Below are 18,793 nucleotides of genomic sequence, written 5' to 3'. Positions count from 1 at the left end.
CAGAGCAGAGGTTGCAAAGTGGACTCCTGCTGTTTGAATTTAGTCTGCAGCATGTTTGAGAGTCTGATTTAGTTGCCAACACATAAAATTGGGAGATTGCATATAAAAATTAGAATTTCATATGTCTCTTAAAAAATCAAAGCTGGTACATTGAGGCCTGTGCCCCATTCTGGCAATAGCTGTCTGGAGCTGATGAGCAGGACTCCTTCATATGGGAGGCATGGTCTCCTGTCGCCCAAGCCCCTTCTCTCCCTCCCTCCCTTTTATTTTATTTTTTTAATTTTTAAAGATTTTTTCCTCCCTCTTTCTTTCACCTCTCCTTGTCTCTTATATACCTACCTTGTACCAACAGATACTTCTTTAGCGCAGCCCTGATTTAGGGCTTAATAGTGTTCTGTGCTACTGCTTAGAAATTTCTTTTTCTGGGGCGCCTGGGTGGCGCAGTCGGTTAAGCGTCCGACTTCAGCCAGGTCACGATCTCGCGGTCCATGAGTTCGAGCCCCGCGTCAGGCTCTGGGCTGATGGCTCGGAGCCTGGAGCCTGTTTCCGATTCTGTGTCTCCCTCTCTCTCTGCCCCTCCCCCGTTCATGCTCTGTCTCTCTCTGTCCCAAAAATAAAAATAAAAACGTTGAAAAAAAAAGAAAAAAAAATATTAAAAAAAAAAAAAGAAATTTCTTTTTCTTTCTCTCTCTCTTCCTTCCTTCCTTCCTTTCTTCCTTCCTTCCCCCTTTTCTTCCTTCCTTCCTTCCTTCCTTCCCTCCTTTCTTCTTCCTTCCTTTCTTTCTTCCTTCCTTGCTTTCTTCTTTCCTTCCTGCCTTCCCTTTCTTTCCTTTCTTTCTTTTCTATGACATTGGATCCTAGTGCCCCCCACTGAAAATCCAAGTTTCTTCATACTTTTGACCCTCACCACATCTCACAGAGGTCTGGGCGCTTCTTAAATGCTGACAATGTGAGGGCTGTGTCTAACAGCTTGGGGTAAAAGGCAACTGGGGCCTAGAAAACTCTGAATTATTTGAATGCTAAAATCCAGAAAAAGAACTCCCAACATTGATATCAGTCAACACTTTTTTTCCACATGCTTTTCCTTACAAGCTTACAGCTCAGTGTTAAGAACATGAGTTTTTATATCAGATCTGGATTCTACTCCAGACACTCACATGTGTCAGCTGTGTGTCTTTTGGTAAAGCACTTTAACTCCTCAAGCCTCCTTTCCTCATTTTAAAACGAGGACGACAATAATAATATCTACTAGAGGGCGTTGTTGAGAATTAAAATAACCACTTCAGAGGGTTATTGTCAGGATTAAATGAGATAAGGCATGCACAGTAGTCGGCACGGTGCCTGCCAAGTTGTTAGTATTCAGTAAATGCTTAAAAGAGGAGGAGACCACATCATCTTTCCTTTTGGCCTGGAATGGGTCATGGTGGGGCTGGTGGTGGAGGTGATGGTCAGTAAACTAAAAGATAACAGTCACCTAATTTCCTTAATGTCACCTCCTCTATCTCGCTGTTCCTCCTGCCTTAAAAGGATATTATTGAGAACATAAAACTTTTACAAAAACCCATGGCTTCTAGTGGGAAAAGCCCAGGACCAGAAGTTAAAAGATCTGAACTCTGCCACAGAGGTTACAGTAAAAGTTAGTTGTTGGAATCATTATAATTTGGTGTGACTTTGATAAATCCCTTAAATTTCTCCTGTGTCTCAGTGGCCTCTTGTATATCATGAACGCTTATGATCAAGCCCCGTTTAAGTACTTTACACGTCTCATCTCGTTTCATCTCCGCATCAGTCCTAGGAGGCTGTTCCCGTTCGTACTGCTATTTTACAGATTAAGCAAAAAGAGTCTAAGAAAGGTGAAGTGTTTTGGCTAAGACACCAGACAGCAAGCAGCTGATCTGGAATTCAAATCAAGAGAAGGCTGATGACAAAGCCACGTTTTTTCCAACTTACCTCTGGGCCTCGAAAGACACACGTACGAAACGTTCAGGAGGCATGAAGGAGAATACAGTAACACATCTGCAGAGGGTGTCAGTGGCCTGAGGGGTGTGTGGGGGGACACTGTGTGTGAGGATTCTTTTGAGGCAATTTTGATACCTCGTCCAGGTAAAACAAACCTCGGGAGCTGGGACGCTGTGCCAAGTTAGGGATATAAAGACTCCGTACGCCCCACCCTCATGTCACCTCACTCCTACCTTTTCGCTGCCATTTCTGGAGTTTTCTGGTTTCACTAGGATGGATGGTGGGGCGGATGCAGGTGGTTTAGGTAGAGGCTCGCTCTTGACGGGGATTTCCTTGCCTTCCATGATGAGGGAACTGGCGGCTGAGCGGGTCCTGGTGTCGCCGCCTCTGCTGACACACGTGAGGGCAGGCTCCCCGGTGGGAGTGGGCTGCGGTCCCAGTTCCGCCGCCACCACTGTGGAGGGGGCAGGGGGGACCCCCTGCGGCTGGTAGAACGGGAACTGCTGAGGCCGTACCACCATGGTGGGGCTGCGTCTGAGGGAGCCCACCACCAGGGCGGGGATCCCTGACTGGACGGGCCTCTGCAGGGATCCATCTGAGGAATTACAGGACACAGATATCAGCACCGGGGGCTGCTGACAGTGGCTTCGCTTGGTCTTGTGTGGGCCGTGTGTCCTGATAGCCCAGAATAGTTAAGTACTTTCCCCATTTGAGTGTGCTCACATTCTCGCAGGGTCTTTCAAAGGTGACATTATTCTTTTTTTAGTGCTGTTTGCTGATGCTGGCAGGAAATAACTGGCTAGCTGAATGTTTGGCGGGGGGCGGGGGGGGGGTAGTGTCAGAAGGTGTATTACTTCCATTTGCCTCCTCTCTCTCTCTCTCTCTCTCTCTCTCACACACACACACACACACACACACACACACACACACCTACTCTCTCACTTCGGGGCCTATAAGTTGTAAAGTGAAGAACACAAACCTGAGGAGACAGCTTCACAGTGAGAAGCAAACAGAGGCGTGCAAACCAAAGAGAAAACAAAAGAAAGAGATGGAAGGAATTGAAAACACAAGAGTCAGTCAACTGGGAGGGATGAGAGGGTGGGAAAGAGGGAAGCAGAGAGGGCAGGAGGGGGCTCTGACCAGCTACTTGAAGACTATTCTAACAGGAGCGGTAGGCATAGGGCGGCGGGATTGCCCTTGCTGGGGGCGGAAGGGCAAATGGAATTAAGGGAGAGAGTGTGCAGGCAAACGTGACACCACACGGAAGCAAATTTGGAAAGATTGTTCCAGAGTGAGGGCTGTGCATGGATGAGCTTTGCAAAGTCCCATGACAGAGGTTCTGGAATCAGACTTCCTCTCAGGGAGACTGGGACAGGTCAGCCACATTCCTTCTCTGTATCTCAGCCCCTCGTGTGTAAACCCAGCACCTTACAGGGCTGCTGGGAGGCCGACATTTTACGATGTGTGCAAGTGTTAGGACAGTGCCTGGAACATAATAAATGCCCCGTGTTTCTAACTCTCACTGTTTTTGGGTAAAGGACAACAAATCCGAAAAATACAAGGTCCAGGACTATGGTTTTATCCCTTCCTTGGGCTTTTTTTGTTTGTTTTGTTCTGTTTTTGTTGTTAACGGAGATGATCTTCCCTCAGTAAAAGGAAGCCATTCCTCCCCCTCAAATTCTCTGGAAGACAGGACATACGTTGTTTTCATCTCTCGGGCATGTGTCCTGTACATGATAGGGACTTCAGTGCACTCTGTGGGGAGACAGGAGGCACACCCCTGGGAAGCACCTCAGTCCACTTCTCCGTAAGGGTCTCCCAGCATTTAGGGAGCATCAGTGACGTCCGGTCAGAGTTGTTAGTCCTTTGTGATAGCCTCTAGACACGTGTGTGAATCACAGACATTTGTGTCCAGCACAGAGGGCCTGAGCCAACACCATGTTCTGCTTCACGCCTCGTCTTCAAGCCAGATGTGAACATGAAAAGCAGAAGGCTCACTAAACGCAGTCGGTGTTCTCAGCTGCCGTGAACAAGCCAGGCGCCATTTACACAAGTCTGCCCTTTCAATGTAGACATTTATTTTTCCACTGACAGCCCTATGGGGTGCACAGTCAATTCTCCTGTCATGTGTCTTTGCTGTGGTGAGATTGATAGCTGGACCAGCCTCACCTTGGGGAAAAGGGAGAGAGAAAGCCTCCGGGACTTGAGAAAGTCAAAGCAGCGCTGTGCAGGCCTGTCCTTAGGCTCCTGGAAACGTGTGAAAAATCGGTTTTATGCCTCATCTGTTGATCTTGTCAGTTCTTATTACCAAGAGATTTAATGCTTTCTTATTTACACGTGCATCCAGTGCAGTCACAACTCCAAGTCCGGCAAGATCTTTGCAAAGGTAGAGGCAGTGTGTGAAAGGAAGTGTGAGTGGTTGCCAATGGGGTACAGGCCTCAGCACTCATAAGTGGTGTGGACTGAGTGTGAACGTTTCAACACTGAGTCACTCACACACTGGATGGGCCAAAGAGAACCTGCTTAGTTGTAGTAGCAATGATAGTACTGATAAAATGATCACTCTATAAAAACAGCTATTATTTCTTGAGCCTTATTATGTGCCAGGCATGGTGCCATCAGTCTTACATGGATTCTTTTATTAAATTCACACAATACCCTGATTTTAATGTTTGTTATTATTTTATTTATAATAATTATAAATATTTATAAATAAATATATTATAATTATAATGTTATTTATTTTGAGAGACACAGAGACACAGAGAGACAGACAGACAGGCAGAGTGTGAGTAGGGGAGGCAGGGAGAGAGGGGGAGAGAGGATCCTAAGTAGCCTCCATACTGCCAGCGTAGAGCCCAAAGCAGGGGCTCGATCTCACAACTGTGAGATCGTGACCTGAGCTGAAGTCAATAGCTGGATGGTTAACTGACTGAGCCACCCAGGTGCCCAGGCAGGTATTATTTTTATTTCCATTTTACAAATGAGAAAACTGGAGGCTGATGAGGTCCAGTCACTTGCCCCAGGCTTCTGTGGTGGGATTATTTAGGAGGCGTTTGCGTGTGGGCAGGGAGAAGGAGGTGGAAGGTCAGCAGGGAGGAGGGAGGAGGGGCAGCTGGGTAGAGGCAACACAGTGGGAGGTCAAGTACATGGTGGTGGGGCAGGTGGTCAGGTGAGAGCCCCGGGAGAGGGCAGGACTAAGATACCTATTTTAATTTTCTTGGGACCTTTTCCTGTGTGGCATACTGACCCACATGTTACCCTCTTGCTTTGAGTGGTCATACTGCACTTTCATATTTAATCATTTTTTAAGATAGAGAGACTGTGGAGCCCAGTTTAAATCAGAAAATGTAGAATAAATCAAATTTACTTGGCTTGGCTCGTGGTCTTCTAGAGAGGTATGCAAATATAGAACCTTTGTGTTTTGTAGAACAATGGGTTCCAGACGCTTTTTAAAGTGCCTGAAAATGAGGTCTTATGTAGTGGTTCAATATTTTAGGGGATGAAAGCATTGCCACGTGAGCAGTGTGGATGTTACACAGGTAAAATATCAGCAAGCTGCAGAACAGTGCATGTGGTGGGTATGATTACGAGATACTATGTATATACACAGAAGAGCACTGGGGACAGGGGTTATGGATATGAAGGAGACTTCCTTTTGTACAATAAAAATGCTTTTAACCTCATGTATATATTAGTCAAATAACAAAGCAAGATTTGGGGACTCTCAGCATTGACTCTTCAACCCTCTTTACCCCCCTCCCCCACCCACCTCCCCGATATTTCCCATGTTTCCCTTTTAGCACCCCTGCGGGGTTCCCTGGAGCAGAGAAGCCCTGATCCAGCAAGTACTTTGCTCGTTCTGTCTTAACTACAGCCAGCATCCACCTTGGCTGTGTTCTAATTATATGCTGGCACTCAGGGCTGCTACCATCCCCACCATTCAGTATACGTGTGTGGAGTGACCAACGGCAGTGACCTTAAGTCGGTCTGGCTTCATCCAATAAGACCAGTCACTATTTGGGAATTAAAAGCACTCTTTACGGAGGCTTGTTTTAAAGCCAGTATCCTCTTTTTGCAAAATGTACTCTGTCTACCCCAGAGCCAGATTCCCCCCATCACTTAGCTGTAGGCACGTACCTCTCTGCCACCACTTACTCTTTCTCATGCTGCTCCTCCCGGATCTCCGAAGAGAGCCCTGTCCTAAAGTCCCCGGGCTGGTTGTGCTCCTCACGGGGTTGACTATGGCGGTGGGCACAAAGACGGACTTGAAGGGACGGTTCTGCCGGGGATCACCTTCTGAAATGCTGCCTTGGGAGGACACAGAGGAGTTGGATAACGTCCATGTGGCGTAGAGACCAGGACTCCGAGAATCTGGAAAACTAGATGTCTTTCTGGTTGTTGCAAGCGTTTTAAAGAGAAGAAATAAAGAAAACGTTCAGTTATGAGTCCTATTTAAAAAAGCTCTCAACCATATACTGAATGTGGTCTCTCTTCACCCCCTTCCTATCATATATGCTCCCTTTATTAACCACACAGGCTTGATCATGTGGGTCTCACGATTTACAGCTGGGCAACTGTGCAGGTGTGCAGAGGGCAGGGAGAGGGGCTCATACTGAGGCCCCACTGGAACGAGAACACTTAGGTCATCTTTCATTCCAGCTCTAATCACTCCTAACCCCAAGAGTTTGGAGCACAAGGTCTTGTACATGTTCAACTCGTTTTGTGGTTCTGATTTCCTATTCATTCTGTGACTTTCCCCTTTGATTCTAAACTCAGGGAAGGCAGAGATATTTTATGCCTTATTTTATATCCTTTGTGTTCTGCATCTATTGCTTATCAAAAAATGTTTGTTGAATGATTTCCATGATGCTTTCAGCACTGATGCCAGTTGTTTGGGCTAACACATGTTGAGCCCTTACTGTATGCTGGGCATTGGGCAGTGCTTTGCCCCCATTATCTTGTGGGTTCTTCACAACAGCCTTCTGAGGTACGTACTATTAGTGCTACTATTTTTGTTTTAATTTTTAAAAACGTTTTTATTTATTTTTGAGAGAGACAGACAGACAGACACTGAGTGTGAGCAGGGGAGGGGCAGAGAGAGAGGGAGACACAGAATCTGAAGCAGGCTCCAGGCTTTGAGCTGTCAGTACAGAGCCTGATGCAGGGCTCAAACTATTGAACCACGAGATCATGACCTGAGCCGAAGTTGGACGCTCAACCAACTGAGCCACCCAGGCACCCCAAGTGCCACTATTTTATGGATAAGAAAATAGAGGCTTACAGTTACTTGGCCAAGCAGCTACAAGACCTGAGATTTGAACCTAGGTCCAGGCTGGCCCTCTCCTCTACCACTGAAAAGATCACTGTCTTACCACTGAGCACACTCCCTCCTGGCTAGGGAGAGTGTTCATCATTTAGGTAGCAAGGTAAGCCCTGAATCCTGCTTGAAAGAAACAAACTGAAGCAGTGGGGAGGCCCTACACATGCCTTTGGAAGACCCTCCCTTTTCAGCCTTGGGTTCTGACTTTTAAGACTAGTATTAAAGTTTTATAAAACACCAATCTCCAGTCACTCGCTTCCAGATTGCTACTCCCTGAACCCTATGGGGAATGGCTGCCATTTTACATGCCCTTCTTGCCCTTTTACCAATCCTACCCCAAAATCACAGCCCCGATTGAGCAGTCCATCGATCAGCTTGTCATCGGATGATGAAATAACCTCCCTGGGAACAACCAACTCAACCAAGACCCTGGCTCAGAGATGCCCTCCCTGATGGCCTTCCCATTAATGCCTACAGTCATTTCCCTTTATTTCTTCTCCTCCTTTTCTCTCCTTCTTTGGCTGAAAAAAGTGATGTGGAGCTTAACAACGAGCCAGCCAGTGGTACAAAGATAGGTAAGGCGTTATTTAACGTGACCAACTCTGCCCAAGAAGCATATACAGCCAAATGCCCAGGAATGATGCTTACAGTGATGGGACTTCTATCCACAGCCATCAACCTGCCTCTGGTCCCTGGTGATGTCATCAGTAAAGGGGTGCAGGCTTCCTGCCAGTAAGAACTCCCACTCTATTCTGGAGCTAAGGGCTGGCAGTGGAGAGAAATCCTTGGCCTTGGCCTCCATGGTCATGTGCTAGATCTGCCTGTTTTTTGAATGGGGGGCCTCAAGGTGTTGGATGCTGTAAAATGGGCTGGCCACAGGAAAGACAGGTTCCATAACCATTCCCAGCAGCAGCAAGCACAGAATACAGTTAATTAGGCCCAAGCCAGCCTTATTCCACAAGTCTCTTCTCTGAATGACTGTTGATAGACCGAGCTGCAACCTGATTTTTCTGAGCCCAGCACTAGGTCAGGTTCCAAAAACTCTTAAATCCAAAGTCGTCCTTCCAACAGGAGTCCCTCTCTGTCTTTTGGCAAAAAGCTCAGCACTTACCCAGCGCTTTCTTCTAATATCAAAGTACTTTGTGAACATATATTAATTAATCCCCATTACACTCCAGATCCTTGTTTTCCAGATGGAGACACTGAAAGAGGGGTTTGGGGGGGAAGGAGTGCTATTGCCTCCAACTTGCTCCATTGTGCTGCTTTGAGTGTGCAGGTCTGTGTCCCCTTTCCTGTCTGTTATAGGAACCCATAAGACCTAGCCCCCTCCCCCCGCCGTACGTGAAGGGGCATTTGCGGCTCTACTGTACTTACCACTGGCAGCAGCCTCCTGGTAAGGGAAAGCTTGCACCCTGGCAACTTTATATAGTTCTGTGTAGAAAGTTCAAAGAACCGAGTGTTGGCCCCTGTATTGCTTTTTCCATCCATAAGGCACCAGGGGGGCGCATGTGCCTGGTGAAGGTTGTAAGAAAGAGGAATATCCTGGCTACTGGACAGAAGGGACTGTGTTGGGAGAACATGAGGGGCAGAGAGGCCTTGGAAACAGGACCTGAGGGAGGCTGCTGAGAGTCTGGCAGCAGATATCTGAGATAGGGGGCAGGGGTCTGATCAGACGTTGCTGATTGTGTTCTTGCCATGAAAGGTCTTCAACTGCAACCACATTCTTTCCTCTCTGGTTCAAGCTTCCAAGCCCTAAGAGAGAGCCTCAGATGGGCTGAGCCTGTTTCTTAGCTGGGGTGATGGGAGGAGGAGGAGAGGGAGGATAAAGAGGAAGAGCAGAATAGAGAGGAGGAGGAGGGGGACATGAGAAAGAGGAGCTAGTTTCTTAAGCCTCTGAAAAGAGAGGAAACTTGTGCCTCCCACCAAGACTATGCCTGAAGGAGGAAAAGTATGTTGACACTAGTCAGAGGGGATTTAGATGGAAACTTGACAAACGTTCTGCACAGTCTGAGCCTGTGGCTGCCTCCAGGGCCTGGGAAAGCATGTCACAGTGGCAGAGATTTACTTGTGGTCAACTCGGCTGGACAGGTGGGTGTCACTATCTAGCATTGAGAGAGGGCTGGCGCTCTGGAGGGCACAGCTGCCTTTTATTCTCTTGGGAATTAAAAGGCTCACTTGCTGAATCTTAAAACCCTGGTATTTGGGTCAGCACTAGTCTTTCTATAGAGTTAGTCCCCAAGCTCTGGCAGGCCCAGTTCATTGGGGCATAATGCTAATAAAGCAAAGGTTCCAGTGCTCAGGGGGGACCTCATACTTTCGAGCCCTGGCTCTTTTATAAAAGGCTGCCTTCTAGCCCAAGGGGGCTGCTGGTGGTGAGAGGCATCGCTGCAAACAGAAAACAGAGATGGGAAGAAAACCTCACACACATGCAGAACCAAAGAGCAGAAAGGGGCCTTGCACATGTAGTCCAACCCACTCAGTCCTAACACAACCTGCTAAAAGGAGTGGAAACTAAGCTGACAAAGGACCACATCATTCAGCCCCAAGAAGCAAAAGGAGAGGGTGGCTAAGAACAAGGATGAGCTGCTCCCAGGTAGATAAATAGGGCATCATAGACCCATGTCTAAGATTACTGGTGATGGGACCTTCCTTTGCATCAGGGGACCATCAAGGAGAACTTCACACAGAGAGAGCACCAATCCTCTGTCACTTAACAGCTGTCAGGAGAATATACTCTGACAGGGATTTCCTCTTTTTGAAAATGTTGGTTCCCTAGAAGCAAAACCCACATCCATGTAAGTAGCACCTCAGTATACACGTATGTTCAAGATTCTATCAACTGGAGGGGAGGGACAGATTCAATGGCAATCTATGGCTGAAACTCCATCCACTGTCTGATGTGGCTGTCTCTGAACAGGTGAGTCTAGATGGCTCATGGCTTGCCTAAGGACACAATACATGTACCTAGGAGAAAAGCCAAGGAGAGAAAGGGAAGCTGGAGCCTTGGAATACACTGGAATGGAATCCTCCATGCATTCTAGTGAGGGTAACCATTTGTCCAGATTTTCCTAGGAGAGTCTTACTTTACATCTGCTCTTCTGGTGTATTAAAAGTGTGTGTGTGTCTCTCTCTCTCCTTCTTTTCTTAAAAGTGTCCTAGTCTGGGGGTGACTGATTGGTTAAATCAGTTAAGCATCCGACTTTGGCTCAGGTCATGATCTCGTGGTTCATGAGTTCAAGCCCCGCGTCGGGCTCTGTGCTGACAGCTCAGAGCCTGGAGCCTGCTTCGGATTCTGTGTCTCCTTCTGTCTCTGTTTCTCTCTCTCTCTCTCTTTCTCTCTCTCTCTCTCTCTCTCTCTCTGTCTCTGTCTCTCTCTCAAAAATAAAGAAAATATTAAAAAAAGTGTTCTAGTTTGGATGATCAATTATATGGTCACACTTATTCTAATGGTGTTTTCATGGAATAACCAGGACACTGGGCTAAGGCGTGATGCAAGCAAATGCTTTAGTAGCAGACATGGGCCTTACAGAATTGATGTCAGATCCCATGGAAGAAAGTGTTCCTGAATTAGGGTAGATATCCTTCTTGCTCTTCAATGGCACCTCTAGACCATTCCCCCACCCTCCTTAATCCTTCCCAGCTTTGACTCATAGTATCAGACTTGACCACCTGTCCCATCACTTTGTCACCATTTCCTCTCTCAGCCTCTCTCCACTCATTCCATGAAGATTTTACCCTCTGGCCATGGGGGAAGGGAAGAAAAAAAATAGTTACAAACAGAGAGGGAGGCAAAACATAAGAGACTCTTAAATATACAGAGAACAAACTGAGGGTTGATGGGGGTGGGGGGGAGGGGAAAATGGGTGATGGGCGTTGAGGAGGGCATTTGTTGGGACTTGGGTGTTATATGTAAGCAATGAACAAGGGAATCTAATCCTGAAGCCAAGAGCGTGCTGCATACACTGTATGTTAGCTAACTTGACAGTAAATTATATACACGCGCGCGCACACACGCACACACACACACACACACACACACACACATAAAATTTGGCTTCTGGCTCACTGTCATTCTCTCTAAGGCAATTGATCCTACCACAATGGTCTCATCTAGTCCTAGGGTTTTAAATACGTTCTCAAGCCTGGACCTTCTTCCTTAAATGCTGGGCTTGTATACTCAACCATTTGCCAACATCTCTACCAGGACTGCTAACAGGCATCTAAGACTTAATCTGCTGCAAACTGAGCTTTTGCTTCCCCTCACATCTCAGAACCCATTCCTTTTGGTTTCCCCCTCTAGCTCAGTAAAAGGCAACTCCATTTTCCAGTTACTTGGGGCAAAAAACTAGGACTCACCTTACTCCTCTATTCTTTCACACCCGATATTTGATTTGTCAGAAAATCCTGTGGTGTCTACCTTCAGAGTATATCCAGAATCTAACCACCTCTCCCTGCCTCCTTGGCTAATGCCTTGGCTCCATTCACCATCACTTATCCCCCAGAGTATTACAGTATCTTCTTAATTAGTTTCTCTGCTTCCACATTTCCTTTCTACAGCTTACTCTCAACCCAGCAACTACAGGGATTTTGGTTAAAATGTAAGTTAAATCATGTCACTCTTATGCTCAAAACCTTGCAATAGCGTTAAAGCCAATTCCTCATTATGACCTAGGAAATTCTATATGATCTGGCTCACCTGTTACCATTCTGACCTCATTTCCTGTTAACATCCCCCTGACTTGGTCTAAACCAGTCTTACTGGTCTTCATGTCAGGCTCACTCCTACTTCAGGGCAATTGTACTTGCTGTTCCTTGGTCTGGAATACACCTGCCTCATTTCCTTCTTCTCAGTAAGGCCATCCCTGACCAACCTATTAAAATTTTAATCACCACCTCTACTAATTCAATCCTTTTCTTGTTTTTCTTCTTGGCCTTTACCATTAACACACCATTTACATTACTTATATACCTTGTTTATTATCTGTACCACTAGAATGTAACTTCTGGTGGGCAGAGATTTTGTGTGTTTTGTCCACTGGTGTTTCTCCTGTGTCTAAAAGGTGCCTGACACATAGTTTATGCTTGATAAATATTTGTTGACTACAGCATCAGCTATAGACACCCTTAGTTTGCCTTTGGAGATTTTGCAACTTTCTAACAAATTCCAAGAACCTTCCACTGAAGGAGATAACTTCCGGTTCAACTTTCTGCCATGTGAAGAAATCTTTTTATCTAAGCCTGGATCTATGGAAACCCAGACTTTGCCTGTACTCTTCCTAGAAAGGGGGTCCTACCACCTCACCAGCCAACCTTATTGGAAAAAAATCTATGTGTTAGAAAGTGCAAACTTTTACGGATCCAGCTTCTAAGTTGTATCCACTGGTTCACTTTCCCCTCATGGAACAGATTTCCTGTCTCCACGGCTTGTTATGGTCCCTCTGACCCTGTCTTCTCTAGCTTCACCCAAGTGTTTCTATAACTGTCTACTGTGGTGTAGTGTTCTGTCTCCTCACCATCTTTGTGGCCCTCCTCCGGACACTGTGCCCCACCTTTATGAAGCTCCCCCAAACTGGACATAGGACTCCAGCTCTGACCCCCCCCCCCCCCGCAGAGAGTACAATGGGTTATCACTTTCCTTGGAGTTATGTCATAGAGACAGTGTTTGATGTGTGGGGATGGCCTCACTGCCTTGTGACAGGCTGTGCCTGGGTGGATGTGGGGTGGAGGAAGGCGGAGCCATGGGCAGTGCAGGGATCTGTGGTGGTGGTTTAAGTGAAAGGGTCGGGTGTGCTGGAGAATGAAAAAAGTTGGGAACACTGTTAGGGACAGGGACCTACAGGGTAACCAGCCTTTGGCCTGGGGTGTGGATGGACAGGTCGTAGTCTGAGTCATGGAAAGTCTGGCTACTGGCCTAGTGTCTTACGAAGTTTCCTGAAGTGCTCTGAGGGGTCTTCTGATTATCACAGGCTCCCATTATTCGGCTATACAGGAGAGTTGGGGTGCAGGATATGAATGGGATTTTGGGGGTTCGTACTATAGAAAACCTGAAACCCAGCTCTTGAGCGGGTTGCTTAACTCTGTATATCACTTTCCTCATCTGTAAAATCACATCTCCCTTACAGGAGGGACTCTTGAACACATCCAATGAGTTAAAAGATGTGAAAGTGTTTGTAAAATGTGAAGAACTCTAAAAAAGATAACTTTCTACAATTAAAAAAAAAGTTTTAGGGAGTTACTAAGGCCATTTCTTGGCCTACGCTCCGAAGGAGCACTGAGTCCTTGAGCAGTGAAACCACAGATGGCCCCGGGCCTAGTGGGCCCGACCTCCGCTGCCTGAGAATAGAGGGCACGCACCTGAAAATGGGGATGACATAGTTGTTGGGGAAGGTGCCAACCCGCCCAGTGACCAAGGAGACGCCCCTGAGCCAGCCGTCTGGGTACTTGCCCAGGACCCTGATGCCTTCTCCCTTCTGTAGGTCCAGCTCATCGGGTCCATGGGCTGAGTAGGAGTGCAGGGCCACAAACCTGGGGAGACAAGGGAACTGGGTGAAGAAGGGGAACGTGCCTGGGGGAGGGCATGGAGCCAGCAAAGAGTGAAGGGAAATGGAACCCCTGACCCAGTGGTTAGAAATAACTAACTTCTTCATGGTGAAATGTCGGTACGGAAGGCAGGTGATAGTGATGGAACCTATAGTGATAGAAGTAGCACTGGATGAGCCAACATCCCTGCTCTTCCACAGAGTGCCACACAGCTTCAGATCACTAATTTAGGCCACCTTGGCGTTTTGACAATGGGGAAACTGGACTAGGATAGAGAAAGGAGTTGGTGACCCAGAATTAGTGGCAGAGCCTGGTCTCAAACCTAGAAATTACGGCTCTGCCCAGGATGCTTTTTCATACTGCTTAATGTATCACCCCAGAACATGTTTGCAGCCAGCAAGTGAAGGGAAAGGAGAGGTCAGAACAGAAGACTCTCTGATCCGTTCCCTCTGCTGAGAGCGGGGGCACATTTGATTCCCAGGAATGGCCAGAGGAGCTAGCTTAATGTAGGCAGGGAAGCAGACATTGGGGAGGGGAGGTAGGAGTTGATTTTAGTTTGTTAGCAGACAGTGGAATCCTGGCTGCATGGCAGGATGGAGGGCGATGATGCATTTGTAACATCGCAAAATGTCCTTGGGTTAGAGTCGTGACTTTCCAGTTTGCAGTCTACACAGGCGTCAGGCAGATAACATCTAGTTATGAGCCAGGGGTGAAGACACAGCGAGGGTGTGGAAGTGAGAATATATGCTTGACTAAAAGCATTAAAAGTAACCCATGTGGGCTTCCCAGATTCAGGTTACCAATGTATGGCCTCAGGCTGGACATCAAGAAGTCCCTCTAGACTCCAAAGACTATGAGACACTGGAAGGTTTTATCAAAGGGGCTGGGCAGGGTATTCTCTTCTACAGGGTTTCCCTCCCCCAAAATGCTATATTTCAACATCTATTTATGACCCAACATTTTGAATCTAGAAGACGACAACAGAAATTGCTCAGTATCCAATCTCCCAGCAATGTTTTGGTGTCTAATCTTCCAGTTCCTTTCTACTTTTGTAAAATAATGAGCTAGGATGATGTGGCTTGCCAATCTGTTTTTCAGCATTATTTCCTTTGAAGGATATAAAGGAAGGGGATTTGTTGTCTCTTTGTATGGGATGGTCTGGGAGTGGTGATGCTTGAAGGCAGAGGGGTGGCAAAAGCGGCCTCTCTGGCCAGGACCCGGGGGTGGAGAGCTGAGCTTGTTACTCACATGTTTGCTGAGAGGTGTTGCTGGGAGCCGGACAGATTGACGATGGCTGCGGAATGTCCTGGGGAGCCAGGTATGGGATGGTAAGTGCTGACCTACACAGAAAAGACAGCCAAGCAGAACCAGTGAATGCTACACGCCAGGCCCACAGCAGAGCTGCTGCAGAAAGGCCCGATGCAGCTGGAAACCAAGAGCCTTGCCCAGTGCCACGCATCATGCATCTTCTCTGTGGTTTGTGGCTGGAGGCAGTGAGGTGGGGATGGACTGGTTTATGGCCTGCCAGGGTGGCATGCCAGGGCTGCCTTCCCAATGACTGCTCCAACATGGTAGAAGATGAAGAGTCATCCAGTCGCTGGTCAACAGGACACTACACGGCTGCTTGATCTATTCCCCCAGCCTCTCCTGACCCACCTCCTAGTGCACTTGCTCCCTCTATGGAAACCTACATTCAGAAAATGATATCATGGCTACTAATGAGAACTTGACACTGGCTAGGCACTTTTAAATGCTTTACAAGTATCAGCTAATTTAATCCTTACTAAAGGTACTATGGGCATCCCTAATTGCGGATGAGAATTTGCGGATCACCCAATTTGAAAGAAACCAAATTTTAAACCAGGGTAGTCTAGGTCCTGAGCCCACACTCTTAATAATGCTAGTATTAATACACACACACACACACACACACACACACACACACACACCAGTTTATCCAGTGACTTATGGAAGGTGAATCTGAATAGTGTTCACTTCGCCAGGACAAAAGAGTGAGCAACACTGCTAAAAACACTTGGAAACTACTATCCTGGCACCTTGCCTATTTATCATATTACCTTATTTATTTCCTTCTTGACACATACCACAGTTGACTGCCCCACCACTAGACTATAAGTTCCATGAGGGCAGGGACTATGTCTTGTTCATCACTGTGTTTTCTATGTGCCCAATATACACTTGTAGCTTAAAGAACAAATAAATGAATGAAAACATCTTCCTACCCAGTACACCAAGCACGAAGGTAATCTCAATCATCTCCTTGTCATCCAGAGTAAATACACTCAATTTAGGTTCAGTTACCACCCCCGTAAGTGATGATAACTATATATGTGTGCCTTTTTTAGGACTCTGCTTTTGTGGGCACAACTGTCATTTGTATACGTGTGTTCAGGCAAGAGTGAATGCGTTATTGAGTGCACATGTCTCTGGTTCTGTGTGCATGCTTGTTCACAACCCATGACAATCGTATGCACATGTGTGACAGCACTGGTCTACTGTACATCTGATTACATTCCCACATGTGAGTCTATGCACTCACAGGCATGTGCACTGTGACTGTACATGAGCTTGTGATTGTAAATGTCTATGCGGGGTTCTATGTATACATATGTGAACTCTAGAGGTATGTGCTGGTATATGCCGGTACGCATGACTTGGTAGTTTTGTGTGTGTTCTCTGGTGATGATTGTCTAAATATATGTGTGCTGTGCATGTATGTTTGACGTTTTGAAGCTATAGTTGCAGGATCAAAAAACCATTCCAAACAGATAACAAGTGTTGGTGAGAGTATAGAAAACTGAAACTTTGATGCAGTTTGAAGGTAATAGGGTGTAGCTCCTTTGGAAAATAGTCTGCTGGTTCCTTGAATGATTAACCAGAAGTAGCATATGATGTAGTAAGTCTACTCCTAGTCCATACCCAGGAGAAATGAAAACATACGTCTACGTGAGAACTAGTACAACAAATGTTTAGAGCAGCATTATTCATAATAGCCAAAGGGTGGAAATAACCCCAACGCCCATTGACTGACGAATGGACAAACAAAACGTGGTGTATCTGTACAGTGGCATGTTATTCGGCCATAACAGGAATGAAGTATTGAGACATGCTAGAACATGCATAAACCTGGAAAACATTACACCAAATGAAAGGAGCCAGGTACAAAAGACAGTGTTATATAATTCCAGTTATGTGAAATGTCCAGAATAGACAAATCTGTAAAGATAGAAAGTAGATTAGGGGTTGGGGATGAAAAGGGTTTTGGAGTGCTGGTCACAGAGTACAGGATTTCTTTTGGAGGTGAGGAAATGATATAAAGTTGTGGTAATGGTTGCACATACCTGTGACTATATTTTAAAAAACACCGGGGCGCCTGGGTGGCTCAGTCAGTTGGGTGTCCGACTTTGGCTCAGGTCATGATCTTGAGGTTCCCGGGTTCGGGCCCCACATTGGGCTCTGTGCTGACATTTCGGAGCCTGGAGCCTGCCTCGGATCTTGTGTCTCCCTTTCTCTCTGCCCCTCCCCGACTCGTGCACTCTCTCTCTCTCTCTCTCTCTCTCTCTCTCTCTCTCAAAAATAAATAAAAATATAAAAAAAAAACCCACAGAATTATACACTTTTTAAAGTAATCTCCACACCCATTGTGGAGCTCAGACTCATGACCCCGAGATCAAGAGTTGCACACTCTTCTGACTAAGCCAGCCAGGTGCCCCTGAACTGTACACCTTAAAATGAGTGAACTGCACGGCCTGTGAGGCATATCTCAGCAAGGTCTTAAAAAAAAATTCCACAGTCACCCATCCTATGTTCTCTATCACTGTGTAAAGTGCTTTGTGCTTTGCAATCAAATATTGTCACACCAGTTCTCTTGAAGAGAGAAGAAAAGTTTGCCAGCTTTGGGCTGGGCTACTCCTTCCCTGTGACTCGACAAAACAAATCCCTGCTGGGCTTGGGACTTGTGCCAAGGGAGAGCCTTGTTATGAGAACAATTAATCTTATGTTTGTGGAGACTGTTGGACCACTGATTAAGCAGGATGCACTTAACACCCATGACTTTCCAGTGTTAGGCTTGAGTAAAATAAGCCCTTCTATCTATAAACACTATTAATCATTTAGGGAAGAGAAAGATGTCAGAATGCAAAGCCATCCCTCCATTACACTAGGCTATGTCTTTTTACTTCTCTAGGTCTTCATTTGGAGGGGGGGGGAAGTCCTTCCTCCTATTTGGAACACTGAACCTAGCCAGGACTGAAATCAGTGGGCTTGTGTTTAGTGGGTTCTTTCTAATATGGAAGAGGAAGTGAGGCCAGATTCTCAGGTTTTGAGATGTCTTGGAGGTGAAGGGAGAACATCCATGAACAAGGAGGAAAGAGGCCAAGAAGGAGGGAGGAGAGAAGGGGAGATAGTGGACAGCTCTGGGGGTGGGGGAGGTGTCAGAAACTGGGACCGGGACACAGTGGGAGAAAAAAACAGAGCCAGAGGGATAGAATGAGGAAGAAAGAAGAAAAGGCAGATGAAAAAAATATCAGATAACTCTTACAACCCACAGAGAAAACGACAATCCAATAAAAAATGGGTAAAAGATACCACAAAAGGAGATTGAGTGGCCAAGAAGCACATGAAAAGATGCTCAACACCAGTAATTATCAGGAAAATGCGAGTTACAACTACCATGAGGTACCACTACACATCTATGAAAATGGCTAAAATGAAAACGACTGACCCTACCAAGTGTTGGTGAGAATGTGGAGCAACTATAACTCTTACATACTGCTGGTGGGAAGGTAAAATGGCGCCACTGCTTTGGAAAACAAGTTGGCTGTTTGTTATAAAGTTAAATATACACTTATGCACTACTCAGCAACCCTACTCACAAGCAGTTATCAAAGTAAAGTGAAAACATACGTCCATACAAAGACTTGACATGAATGTTCTTAGTGGCTTTCTTCA

General features: G+C 46.4%; 1 protein-coding gene across 4 annotated transcripts in view; it reads right to left on the bottom strand.

The window, feature by feature from the left end:
- The window catches only part of SH3RF2 (SH3 domain containing ring finger 2), a 127,062-nt gene that overhangs the window by 15,281 nt on the left and 92,988 nt on the right, over nucleotides 1-18,793 (bottom strand). For all 4 annotated transcript variants that reach the window (XM_030320690.2, XM_030320672.2, XM_032593130.1 and 1 more), the window contains exons 6-9: nucleotides 15,071-15,162; nucleotides 13,637-13,807; nucleotides 6,118-6,353; nucleotides 2,193-2,554 (exon numbers count right to left, since the gene is read on the bottom strand). In XM_030320690.2, coding sequence (XP_030176550.1) covers nucleotides 2,193-2,554; nucleotides 6,118-6,353; nucleotides 13,637-13,807; nucleotides 15,071-15,162 — 861 coding nt within the window. The remainder of the gene's footprint in view (nucleotides 1-2,192; nucleotides 2,555-6,117; nucleotides 6,354-13,636; nucleotides 13,808-15,070; nucleotides 15,163-18,793) is intronic.

The sequence above is a fragment of the Lynx canadensis genome, chromosome A1, assembly GCF_007474595.2.
Source record: "Lynx canadensis isolate LIC74 chromosome A1, mLynCan4.pri.v2, whole genome shotgun sequence".
NCBI classification, from domain to species: Eukaryota; Metazoa; Chordata; class Mammalia; order Carnivora; family Felidae; genus Lynx; species Lynx canadensis.
This window is presented reverse-complemented; position numbering and strand designations above follow the sequence as displayed.